General features: G+C 38.7%; 1 protein-coding gene across 1 annotated transcript in view; it reads right to left on the minus strand.

The window, feature by feature from the left end:
* Positions 1-14033, minus strand: part of Arhgef9 (Cdc42 guanine nucleotide exchange factor 9) — a 399573-nt gene that overhangs the window by 16740 nt on the left and 368800 nt on the right. The window contains exon 7 of the mRNA XM_038316447.1: positions 8820-8951. Coding sequence (XP_038172375.1) covers positions 8820-8951 — 132 coding nt within the window. The remainder of the gene's footprint in view (positions 1-8819; positions 8952-14033) is intronic.

The following is a 14033-nucleotide window of genomic DNA, read 5'->3' on the forward strand; positions in this document are numbered from 1 at the left end:
GTCAGAAATGGAAAGGAACATGTCCTACTTTGCTTTCTATTGCTGGGATGCACACCATAACCAAAAGTAGCATGGGGACGAAAGGGCTTCTTTGGCTTATAGGCTATCATCAAAGAAAGCCAGGGCAGGAGTTCAAGGCAGGAACCTGGAGGCAGAAACTCAAGCACAGACCATGGAGGAATACTGCTTACTGGCTTGCTCCTCATGCTTTGCTCACCTACTTTCTTGTCCAACCCAGGCCCACTTTCCCAGAGATTGCATTGCTCACAGTGGTTTGCACATTGCTTTGCCCACTGAAATTTCCCTCTTCTCAGGTGATTCTACCTTGTGTCATTTGAAATATCTACACAGCACAGTAGCAAATTAATTAACGGTCTTACCCAGCTATGGACACTAAATACTACAATACTGACATATTTGTCAAAATATGTCTATTTGCACAGTGGTATGACAGTTTAGGGGTTAACCAACTGCATTCCGATTAGATAAGCAGAATGCCACATGGGAGGAAATATGTGCTAGGTATTGTAAACCTGATTTTGAATTATTCCCAACAGATTTGTCAACCTCAAATCCTCAGGCTTGAAAATGCAGGTACTATTTAACTGTTTTGCAGCCAATAACCATCACATAGTTCTTTTTGCTGCTATAATTATTATGCCTACAAATAAAGTGAGAATACATATAGGTTCTGATCAACTGGGTACCCCTGCCATTAAGCTCCAACAGATATCTTGGGTATGTGTAAAACCAAGATCACAGGAGAGACAGAGGCCAGTTGCACAGAAAAGGCTAATAGTTTTCAGGCCTGTTTCAAACACGTCTGAGGTGCACAAGCTTAGTCCCGGTCCAAAGAATGGAGTGGCTCCCATGAAGGGATTTCAAATTCTCAGGAACATTTTATGAGATACATGCTCAAAAAATGAGCACTGTCAGGCAAATTCAAATAGGGGAAAGGAGAATGATATGGGGGAGTGTATGGATGTAAGGTCTGAATTCTCCCGTACAGTTGATCACATGGCATATACATACCTGGAAAGGCGGATCTGGACGGCACACTGCATAATGGCTGTCCTAAGTTATTAACAAGCACACCTTTCAGGTTCTTAACCTTCGTACAAACAATTACTTCTCCCCTCTACCAAACTTGTGCCTCACAATCATTTTCAATTTTAAGTGCCCTTGGCAGTTTCCTAAAATTTAAGTATGTGTCTGATCATGGGACTCCTTTACCAGCATTAATCATAATATCTTAATGTTTATATATTCATTTATGACAAAGGAACAAGGAAATATTCTATTAGATTAGAATGACGTATTATTAAAACTCTCAGTGTTAATTTTTTTCTCTCTGTGGCTGATAGAGGGCTCAATATGAGTTTTCAGGCATCAGATTAGTGATAATCTAAGTATAGGGATATGGCAGACATGATTAGGAATGATCTACAGCCTCAGGAAGTCCAACCAGAATGGGTAGCCAAGGCCATGAAACAACATGGGGCAGTGGAAAGAATATGAATAAAATACAAATATCTAAATTTGAGTCCTAGATGTCTAACTTGCCTTGGGCAAGTCACTTAGCTTCTCTCAGTCTCAATTATTGCAACTGTAAAATTAGAAAAGTTAGCCTTATATTAAATAACTGCAAAGCTCCAACCCTATGAGGCCGGCCTAGTCCAGTAAATGTAGCCTTGCACTTTTGTGCTCCTTTAAAATCTTTTTTATAAACCCTCAAATTTTACTGACTCTTACAACTTAAACTGTCCAGGCAAGCCAAATTTAAAGAAAAGACAAATTCCAATATTTTTTTAATTTAAATTGCCACTGATTCTAGAAATTTAACATGGATTTAGGGTAGGAAAGAACTTGCTAATGCACTCATACAAACCACAAATCTACTTGGGCTCACTATAATGTATCCTTTTCTTCCCAATCAGCTCAATTTCAGTCCTTCTAGCCTTCATTGTCAAAGTCACAAAATTTTCCCCAAAGAAATGTTCTCTGATTAGACATTCTAGCTGTTGTGGCTCCCGTTGTATAAATTCGAATACTATGAAGGCTCTTAAATGCTACTCATTTGGTATTTAACCATCATGCCAATTACAGCATCTAGTTTTGTTTGTTCATTTAGATTGTGCTCATCACTCTGTCTTTTTTGCACTTGCTTCACTCACAGATTGTCCATAGAAAGGCAGTTTCTGAGGTTTCTTGGGCCTTCTGAAACAGCAAGACAAATCCTTCCTGAGTCCTAGGTGCTTGTGGTACTGTTTGTATTACAAGGCTTAATGCCTCCAAAGTGGCATGGTGATAATAGGCCCCAAATAGATACTATTTGGATCACAACTTCCCTGTCTAGTAGAATTTACTGTTTCTAACAGGATACCAGCTTTTCTCAGCTGCTCAAGTCATGGGACATAAAGAGTTCCAGAATTGCTTTTATAGTTGTTAGAAAGCAAGCTCCCGGACACAGCCTGTGGCTCCAGCAAGGACTACCCTAATCCCTGCCATTACATAATTCAAACAGCTCACAGATATTTCAACTTGATCCCACTAGGTAATCCTAGGATTTAGCAAGACTTCATAGAACATTTTGTACAAATGACAGATGCTACAATCTGGAGTATAAAGCTGTTCAGGATTATAGCCTGCCTTACTTATTTATCAGTAAGTTTGTCTCTACTATTTTAGAGAAGGTCCTGGCTATGCTTCCCCAGCCTAGAACCTTCCTGTTTTCTACCCAGATCTTGGGCAATGCACGTGGACAAGGCTGAGCTTGTTTTGTCACTACTATATCCCAACATGTACAGCACATTCATAGCAGTCGAAACAAAAGTAACAATGACATCAGCAGCAGCGAGTACTTGAATAGCATAAACTCTATGCCAACTGCCGTCCTAATGACTTTGCATTTGTCAACTTCAACATTGCTGATAAAGTGCTGCAAGGTAGGAAGCTGCATTGGGTGAGGAACTATAGATATAGAACCCCTGCTGAACTTATTTAAGATTAAAGGGTGGAGCTAGGCTTTGGGTCCACACATCTGGCACTGAAATCTGTGCCTTTTATTAAGAAATGTATTATATATTGCTTTAGAATTAAAATTGCTAAGTAAATGCTTAGCAACATGACATATTCTGTAATTGTATTAATTGCGAACATTTAGTAAATAGAATGTGCCAACAATTATTATCTGTACAGCCTCATTTGAATTTCATGACTTCCTTTAGATTTCTATTTTTTTTTCAAATGAGGAATAATTATAAGCAGAGAAAACTTATTTAAATTCAGACAGCTCATTTGAGAAAAATAATGAGTATTTGCCAATCTGGCTGTATTAGACATGCTTTTAACACTATACTTCACTGCTTCCTACCAGCTATTATGGTTTCTCTCTAGCACCTTTCTGAAGTGTGTTCTATTACTAGTTCAGTTAGACAGTGGAGAATATAGATTAAAATAGATGGATGAAAAGAAGATAAATAAAAGAAAAATAGATTAAAAAGTACAGGCTAACATTAGACTTGATTGGTAAGAAGTGAACAGAGTCTAGTATCATTTTTTCTGGTTCAAACTCCCTTATCTATCTTATTTCTATATTGTCCCTGTCTCTTTTTTAAGATAGATTTATTTATTTATGTGTATAGGTGTGTGCCTGAATTTATTTATTTGAAACATGTGAGTGCATGTGAATGTGGACACCAGAAGAGGACATTGAATTCCTTGGAACTAGAGCTATAGGTATTTGTGAGCCACCATGTGGGTGTCTGAACTGAACCCCAGGTCTTCCACAGAGCACTGAGTGCTCTTAACTACTGAGTCACCTCTCTCTACTTCCCTATCCTTCCTGCTTGTTGCTACTTTTGTATGTGAGTTGTTTCAAATGGCTCATGCCGCAATTCTGTCCTTTCAGTACAAGAAGAAATATCTAAATACACAAACTTCCCCGAACAAAAGTCCTCTGTCCAGCACCATTACATGTAATTTAGTTCTTATCCCTCAGAATATTGTGAAAGCAACATAAATACAGTACAGTTATGATAGCGGACAATGGACCAAGGCGGCACAAGCACAAGTAAGAACAGTGAAAGCAGATAAAAGGTTGCTTGGGATGATAATGGGCATGTAGGAAAATTGGTGGATAATGGGATAAAGAGGTCTGTTCTTTTCCACAGTAAACAGTGGAGTGGGAGAACAAAAAGCAAAATACGGCGAATTTTTTCTAAAACATCAAAATAATTTCAAAATAATGATATCTGGGGGAAAACAGCAAACCATGTACAGAACTAAAGTAATAGAGGGGCAGAGGCAGCCAGTGCACAGGGTACGAGGAAAGAGAACAAAAGGTCTTACCATTATTTTAAAAATATGACAAGGAAAGAAAAGGAACAGAAATTAAAGGAGCTACTGGTGTCTTTCATGTGTATTATAACTGCTATTTTAAAAGTACCCTGCTTTATGCTTCCCTCTGCAAAACAAACTACAAGCTGTACAAGCTGTTCAAACTCTTCTGAGTGCTTTATTCAATCCCAACTCCCAGTGTGCAAAACAGGCAAGGTTTTGTTTAACTGGCTTCATGTTAAAGAAATTGAAAGAGTCAGACAGAAGTTTAGTAGGTGGACATTCGTTGTAGAATTTTGAAGAGTAGATTGAATATTTAAATGTTTCCTATGTTACCTGTAGCAGATAATTATTCAGTCCGGAGTTGGGGAAATCTATAATGAGGACTTCACCAACTTACAATATTATGGCTTTTGTTGAAAGCAGGGGTTGAACAAGCTTCACATACATCTGCACCAGTCCTGTCCCTCAACTGCCACTATATATGCATTGATCTTATTTATTCTTCATAACAGCCCTGTTGATTGTTCTCCCTGCATTAGAGATGATATAATGAAGGTGCACGAAATAGTTACTTGCTTGCTTGAAATAACAGGCGTGCTAAAACCAGGATTTAAGAGCAGAATCATTTGACATTATCTATCCCTCCATGTTTCTTCTCTCTACAAGGAAATTGTGAGAAAATTTAAAGTGGCAGCGAAAGAAATTATTCTTGGGGCTGGGTATTTGGCTCAATTTGGTAGAGTATACACGAAGTCCTTGGTTTGCTCACTGGCACTACAAGGTGGCACATGCCAGAAATCTCGGTACTTGGGGTGTAGAAGCAAGAGAGATCAGAAGTTCGAACTTACATTATGATACATAGTGAGCCCTAGGATATGCTGAGGTGCAGAAGACTCTGTCTCAAATAAAACCAAACAAGTGACTCCCACCCTGAAATACAGATTCTCTCTGTGAATTTACTCTTGTCCTCCAGTTCTGAAATAACACAAATAGAGTTCTTATCAAAATAATACAAATAATACAAATAGAGTTCTTATCAAAACACCGTAACTTGTGCTTAGAAACAAATGCTGAGCCTACATGATTAATTAATCTTGTCCTAAATATTTAGGCTGCTTAATAATCAATTACAAAATTCGGCTTAATGGCAATAGTGACACAGAAGTCGCTTGTTTACAAGAGACTTGGGACAGTTTGACTAGTTTTAGTCCCTGGCTGAAGAATGTAGCTCAGTGGTAGACAACTTGCCTTACAAGTACAAATTCTTGGGTCAATCTCTAACCCGAGAAATGAAAAAAAATAAAGGTTAGTCCCTAGTTTTATTATTTATCAGCCATGATAAATACATAATTATCTTGTATTTCAATTTCATATATCATTAACATGTGAATAATCACAGTATTTCCCTGGTAAATTTGTCATGAATACTGAATTAATGAATATAAAGTTATTCAAATAGAATCATAGAGGCATTCAAATAATGCCAATTTATCATTACTTTTTATTAGTTATATTTTCCATAATATAGTTTTCTGTTCTGAATATTGGTATATTTTCCTATCTATATGTTTGTCGCATATTTCATTAGTATTTATAGTATTGCCAACATTTCCTAAAGCAACTCCACCAGACACATCTGGGCATTATTTTAGTGCATAAAAGTGTACATTTTTCTCTTATGTTACACTAAATTTTTTTAGATTATAGGTCCCATGAAGGTAGATATGACTGTCACAGAGTATGCACTCAAAATAAAAATTCAGAGCAGTGAGATATTTTATTGCAACCTCACATCCTTTGGGCTTTATTTCCTCTTGGTTAAGGACTTTCTGTTCCTTGGTAACCATTAAGCCTTCAGTCTCATGAAAGGCCTTATCAGACTATTAGTAATTTTCCTTCCTTTATTTTTAATATCATTCAAGTACTTAGAAATACTTAATATTATCTTGAAAAATTTTAAACTAACCTTCCAGGATTTATAAAATTATCTGTGTTATTCCTGTTAAATATCACATTTCTGAAGGACTCCTTTTAAATATGAGCTTATCATCAGAAAGACTAATGTAGCGATGTTCAATTATTTAATTGTTGATTGGCCCATTCTTTCTTTATGAAAAAAATAACTGAGCTTTTGAGCATCCATTTAAATTGTGTTCCAGAGGTGAATCAACTCACTTCAGCCTACTCTTAGCCTTGTCCATCTTTTCCTTTGTCAAAGGTTATCTTCAACTCCACAAAGGTGTGCCACCCCACCCCCACCCCAAGTGCTACTCTTTTTGCAGTAATGGTAAGAACAATTTGGCAGACAAAATACTTTGCTCTTTTGCATACCTTCTTTCTACCCCATTCTTATTTTTGATTTACTTCCTATTTGATAAATAGAAAGTAGAAAGATTTACTGCACATAACTTGGAAATCCTCAACCATGGACAAACATCAGATACTTTTAATGGCCTTTCTTAACAAGGCTGTAGCTTTCCAACCCTGGGAAGGCAGTGTTAAGAACATCCCAAGTATGTGGAGGAAACAGTCTTGAATTCTAGGCTGGCTTTTGTTCTGGAGAGAAAGCCATGACCTCACTAAAACAAGAAAACTCTCATTTGAGAGAAGCTATGCCTTTATCAAGATGTCCATTGTCTTTGCCATCCTGTTTTTTGCTTTTTCCCAAACTCCTAACATGGCTGCTCTGAATCCAGAAGCCCTCCCTTAACTTCTGCTGTCTTTTTAATCATTGTCTTTCCAACTAGTTGTCCTAGAATTGACACACCACTTCATCTTGGTGTTTTGCTGCCCCTTCACTCCTAAATAGATCACACTGTTCCATCTTTTTTTTTCTTTTCCTTTATCCTTGGGCTCTGCTTTACTCTTGTGTATCTGCCTCCTGAGCCACTGCTTTCAGAGGTCAGTTTCACATTTTACTTAAAGCAACTGCATCTTTCAGGGACAGATGCAAAAATCAAGAAGTATGGGCAGGTAGTGTGGAACCCTGAAATAAAGACTCCTCCTAGTTTCTCTGTCTCTCCCTCTCTCCCCTCTTTTTCTTTCTCTCTTCTCTTTCTCCTCCACCAAGCTCCCCAACTCTCAGTCTCTGCTTCTCCCTTTCCCTTCGCCTCTCCCCCCTCTCTCTAATTGTTCTAAGCAAGAACATACATTAGTGGGTAGAAGGGACATATGCCTGTTGGTGACATAGCTAATAAGCTAAGAGCTTCCTTGTTGCTTTTACTAACCTTCAGAAATTCTGACTCCTCGTTTGTACGAAAGTTCTACTAGGTGATGGGGGAGCGAAGAAGAGACATTGGTGTTTGGCCGAGTGTCTCAGATTCATAGATTTCTCTCCCAGGGTCAGATCCAGTCTGAAATAACTACCTTAATCCACTAGCAGGTTACTGGTTCCAGATCTGGCATTCAGAGCTTATAAACAAACACCAAGGCAATTTGAATCTCAGCTCAATTTACTCTCTCAGCTGATTGTGAAAGGCAAACACAACGATTTACTGTCGAACACACTACACACATGTACACACACCGAGCAGGGGACATAAATCAGATGTCTGCTTAGTGTTTAACTTGGTATATCATGATTTGGCACCACTCTTAAGGGACATTCGCTACTGGGTAAGGGAGATCACAAATGTAAACAAGAGGTGTTATGTAATAAAGAAAAAGCCAAGAATGTGAACAAATTTTGAAAGTCACTCTGAGTACTCTTGATTTCTCCCTCATTTTCTCACTTTTTGTGATTCAAAATTCTTCCCAGCCAAATCTTACTGACAAAACTGGGTTGTGCCTCCTGTCATGAAAGAAGAAACATTATCCCATTAGAAACCCTCAGAAGAGATTATGTGGGGAACATATGCTATCCCTCTATCAAAGAGAAGTGGCTAAGAAGCCAATATTCACAGAGGTATCCAAGGATCAGTAACGAGTACAGGATGTCTTTTCGAAAGGATTACAGGGATAGGCTACCCAGCAACAGCATGAGTAAGAATTTTGGGGGGAACTGATGATATCCTTTGTATAGGAAATGGATAGAGGTATGAAGAAAAATCGTGTAGCATAGAGGACCTAATTGTTTGAATGACAAGTCCACCCCTCATTGGTTCCTAGGGTAGGAAGTGGGCAGGTGGCTCCATTCAAGTGGAAACTGGGAAAGGTACTCTTGCTAAGTGAGATTACAAATACAACAATATTCTTCAACGCTGGTCCAAATTTGCTGGTTATCTGCTGTGAGTGCAAGAAGCTCAGAAGAGTTATGAGGGAAAACAGAAATGCTATTGGGATAAAAATGAGTTAACCTCAGCATTTCACTGTTGCTTATGATCTTCATACCATGCCAGTACTTCTGATATAGAGCTGCTGCCAATTTCCTCTGGCAGTTTTTGCCTATTTCTTTAAAAACCTGGGGATAATGAAAGGGAAGGAGCTTATCATACTCCCAAGGTTCTCATCTCTCTTAGAAAAGAAGAGGTTAAGTTTACCTTCTTGCAGAGGACCATTTGGTGGTCGAATAGGAAGAAGACTCTCTGCTGGTTACGGCCATAGGGCTGATAGATCCAGGCCATCTCTCCAGTGTAGATCAGCTCCGAGCTCCTGTCTAAGATGTCCTCTCCCTAGGAAGGATATGTGATGGTGAGAGAGAGCCAGGTAGTAGAGCTGGTACAATTCCTTACACAGAGATACCCAAAGGCGAGCATAGACTGGACTGGGAGGTTAGCCAAAAAGACGTTGTGGCGATGGAGGAAAAGAGAGAGACTTCTGGGTTCCCTTAAAAGGTTTACAATTCTGTAAGTGAGAAGATTCATATTCTTATTTACTGTGGGGTTAAATAGGACCCATCCCTTAGATAACCACCCATCTCCTCCGTACTTCCCTCTTTTCCTCCTGTATTCTTATTTATTCTGAACCTAAATGAGACCCATAAGGCAGTCAGTCAAGCAGGCAGGCAGGCATTTTTTTTATCTTTTATGAATCTCTTTTCTGTTCCAGTCTCTCAATTCCTATCTGGCCTCTCACTTACTTGTAGTGTATGCCCGAAAATGTAGTCAAAAAATTTCTAATTTCCATATAAAAATGAAATAAGGAAGCTATTTTATGATCAAATCAGAAAGTTTACTATACATGCTTCAGCCTATGTGAAGATGGAGAAATAAGCAGTGTCCCAGGGAAGAGAACTCACCATTCCAGAAGATGTATATGGGTCAAATATTGTGCTACTTACTTTTGACTCTATCTCATCTGGACCTCACAAAAGTTCTGCCAGATAAACCATCTTGGTCCCATTTTACATCGTCAAGTACCAAGAGGTAAAGGGATAGGACAAGATCATGAAGTTTGTTAGCTGCAGATACTCTGATACTAATCTCTGATTTGAGAGAGCACCTTTACTCTTCCCCATAAATTATATTGCTTCTAGCATCGAAAGTGCCTAGATGTCCAGTTCCTTCCTCTCCCTAGGTCTGTTTTACCAGCTCTTAAATGAGGTAGAGAAGCATAATATCTAGAGCACCAGCTTTGGGACCTTTACAGTTAAATGTATACCAAAAGTTCAAGGTTTGATTAAAGATAGAAAACCCTATACTTCCGAAATAGTCAGAAGCAAATAGCTCTGGCAGAATAATATGCTAAAAAGAGTGACATCAGGAAACAGTATTCTTAAGTGTACCATTTCCTCTAGTCTGAGGGATTGGAAAGAAAAGGAGATCTCAGTGGATTATCTTTTAATAACAAAACTTGAAAGCAGCTCAAAAAATACCATTTTGACTCTAGCATCCAAATTGAGTTACAAGAGTATCCAAGATAAAGGTAAACAAACAGTCCTTCTTGAGTTGACATACTAGCATTGAGCCTTTGAATGCATAGGGCTGGGTCAGACCTCTCCTCAGAGTTGACCTTTCCTGATACAAGAGAGGGAGATGTACCACAACCTACTTTGAGTATGTAAAAAGTTAAGAATGCATAAAAGTTGGCTAATAATACAAGTTGATGACAAGCATGATTATTTTTGAGGCAGGGTCTTACTATGTAGTCCAGGAAAGCCCAGAACTTGCTATATAGCACAGGGTGATCTTGAACTTGCAACCTTCCACTTGAAGCTTCCCAAGTACTGGGCATATAGGTATAAGCCACCATGCCCAGATTCCAGGATGACTTTTACAGTTACAATTTGATGAACTGAGGATGATCAGACCTGGCATACTAACCCTATTTGAAATAGTTGCTGCATATAAGACCAAGTTTTAAAAAAAGTTGAGGAAAAAAAACGAACTTCTATGCTCACTAAGCTAACTAACCTTGAACAACTAACATATCTTCATTGTGTCTCAATTTCTTCATTAATTTTTTTCCAGTTTTCTGAGACAGGGTTTCTCTGTGTAGCCCTGGCTGCCATGGAACTTGCTCTGTAGACCAGGCTGGCCCCAAACTCAGAGACCTGCCTGTCTCTATCTTCTGAGAGCTGGGATTAAAGATATGCATCCCCACTGCCTTGTTCTTTCTTCATTCTTTCTAGAATATACCATTACAAATTTGTTTGATGTTGTGAAGAATACTTAAATTAACGTAAGTAAGTACTTAGGAATATACACACTACATTGTAAACTTTACACGTTATTTTCATCTTGGATATTACTGTGTGTCCCAGGTACTAAGACATATTTCCTGTCTTCTACTAATACAATCACCTGATCAAGGATGAGCTGTAATTCTGCTCAAAATTATAAATCAGAGAAATTGGAAGTAATTTCTCCAAAGAGGCAGAGCAAAGTTCAGAATCCCTCCAAAACCCATGTGCCTAACTAAAAGACTTCACTTGCCTAGCAAGATGGTACCTTGCCTAGCAGAAAATCAGCTACAGTAGATTAATTAGGTGAGACTGTTCCACTGTGTTGTGTCCAGTGCTGTTACTAACTTACTCTGTATCCCTGGGAAGCAGTTTAAGCAGTTACTGTTTGGTCTACTCCACATGCTGCTCAAAAGCATCAAATCTAAGGGTGAAAAATAGCAAGTTTACATGAGGGGAAGAACGCTTTCATTCTTGTCTCCCCAGGTTCACTTATCCATCTCTTTACCCTGCACCACAGAGCGCAATCCATTCCCACTGCCTCTAAGGGTTTCTGCCTTCTTCTAACATTTACCACAAACGGCTCACTTTCCTATGAGTCTGCCTACTCTAGATGAACAGGGCCATGTCTGATTCATCTCAGATTCTACAATGGCTGGCAAGGGCAAGCAAAGAGGGAGTGTTCAAAAGGCAAGTCTCCTAAAGTCACATATCAAAACCTCCAATGTCTTCCACCCAAACTGGAAGCAAAGTACTTAGATGAAAACATAGAAGCTGATCTCCAATTGTTCCTATACAATTTTCTGCTTTTTCCCTAGCTACACTGGCCACTCGCTTCTTAGAATATACAGTCTCATATTTCATGGGCTTTGTTACGTTTCTTCCTTCTACCTGAAATGCTCCACCGCAAAAAGTCACATGATTTTCTCCTTCATCTTCTTTGGGTCTTTCCTCAAATGTTATCCCCTTTTTTGTCATTTCTCCATCATTCTAGCCTATTATAATATTTTTTCTCCATAACATGCTTATGTGTTGGTTTTATTCTCTAATGAAACATAAATTATAGAAACTTTGCTCCACCACTTAACACATTTCTAGAATACAGAATTGAGCCTGATAGAGAATAAGCATTCAATAAATGACCTGCAAGGAATCATCAATTGTTAATAAACGAGTAGTGACCATTAAACCCCACCCAGAGCTTTCTTATCAGGTTTTCATAATTTTTGCAGCCAAAGTCTCAAGGAGTAGGCTTTATTCAATTTTAATTAATTATAACTTAACCCATTTTGTCCAGCTTTCCTTTATCCTGATGATGACAGGATAATTGGTAATGCAGCTGTGGTCTGAATGATCCAGCAGGCATATCTAACCTGTGGTTCACAAGTTGCATGCATCCCAGGAGACCTATGAATGAGTACTGTGGAATATTATTTTAACTGGGCAAAGATGTGTTAGATTTGTTTATGCTGCAAAATATTACTTTAACTGTGTAAAGGTGTGTTACCTTTGTTTATGCTGCATTTCTTTAACAATGTAAGGATGTGTGTTTAATTATGCAAAGATGTGTTGCATCTGTTTAACCTTGCCTGCCTAAGGTTACCAGGTCTAATAAAAAAAAAGCTGAACAGCCAATAGCTAGGCAGGAGAAAGGATAGGCAGGGCTTGTGGGCAGAGAGAATAAACAGGAGACACCTAGGTTTGAGAGAGAGAAGAGAAGAAAGAATAGAAGAAAGGAAGAGAGACTGAGAGAGACATCTGGGACAAGAAGCTAGGCAGATGCCAGCCAGCCTGAGACACTGAGAAGCAATGAAAGTAAGATATACAGAATTAAGAAAGGTAATAAGCCCCGAGGCAAAAGGTAGATAAAGAGAGACAGGCTATTTGACTTAAAAGTTAAGGCTAGCCAGAAACATGCCTAAGTTAGGCCAAGCATTCAAAACTAAAAACAAATCTCTGTGTCATGATTTGGGCGCTGGTTGGTGGCCCAAAAGAAAAAGCCTGGTACAAATAAGACCCAATATGTTTGTTGATGAAAAATGCCAGGTTTTAATGTCAAAAGGTTTGAACAGTCCTGAAGGGCAAAAGAATGTCACCTTTTTCAACGAGTTTAATTTTCAATGGTAGCTGTGTTAACCAATGTGTCAACAAGTGCAGAGAAGTAATGAATCTACCTGGGCCTATGTTTAATCCTCTGCACCAAGGCAAGTCTAGGTCATTTCTTCACCTTCACTTTTAAATGGATACCTTTTCTATATCTATCATACTATTTTGTTGTTTCTGATGTTTCTTTCTGTTTCTTTTTGTTATACAGTGCAATAGTAAGCCAGAAAAGGGCATCAAGTATTAAACAAGCAGGCAAGAAAAGGAGTAACACCACAAAGAGAAAATTATGACCCCATTTTCCAGCACCCAAACATGAGCTACAAACATGGGCACTTTCTGAAGATCTTCAGAAAAAAAAAAAAGGCTGAAGAGATGCTCTTGGGGTTATGTTCCATTTCTCTTTGTTTAAAATGATTTAATGTGAAAAATGACAGCTCATCCAAGCCTCTGAACCAGAGAACTGAGAAATGGAAAATTTCCAGAAACTGCAGCCCATGGAAACAGGCTCTCCTCTCCTCTGCTACTTTAAATTGCTCTAAGTTATAATCACTTCAGGAAGGACATGACAATTTAACTGATCTCTTTATTTTTCAGGAGCTATGGGGGATAGAGTAGTCTTCATAGGCTATAATAAGTGACTGATATGGGAACGGGAGTTACATAAAGAAATCTGAATATTCATGAGAAAAAGATGAGGAGGAAAAGACAGACACTGATCTAAGGCAGGGTTTTCTGCTCTTTAGCCAGATAATCGGATTTCCCAAGCCAACAACAATTGCCTGTATGTCACCGGTCCTACCTGTCCTTCAAGGGAGATTAGGGTTAGAAGGTTTCCCCCATGAGAACTGTTTTCATTTGATGAGTAAAGCAGAAATCACCACAAGGACAGTTTTTGACAATCCCCAACATTTTGCTTATACATCTGAGAGAGGTAGGAGAATGGTCCAGACTGGGAAGCATTGCTTTCCTGTTTATTTGTAAAGCTTGCCTAAGGCAGCCACTGTCTGCTATCTCCTGCCTCCTTCAT

This window comes from Arvicola amphibius, chromosome X, assembly GCF_903992535.2.
Source record: "Arvicola amphibius chromosome X, mArvAmp1.2, whole genome shotgun sequence".
Taxonomy (NCBI): domain Eukaryota; kingdom Metazoa; phylum Chordata; class Mammalia; order Rodentia; family Cricetidae; genus Arvicola; species Arvicola amphibius.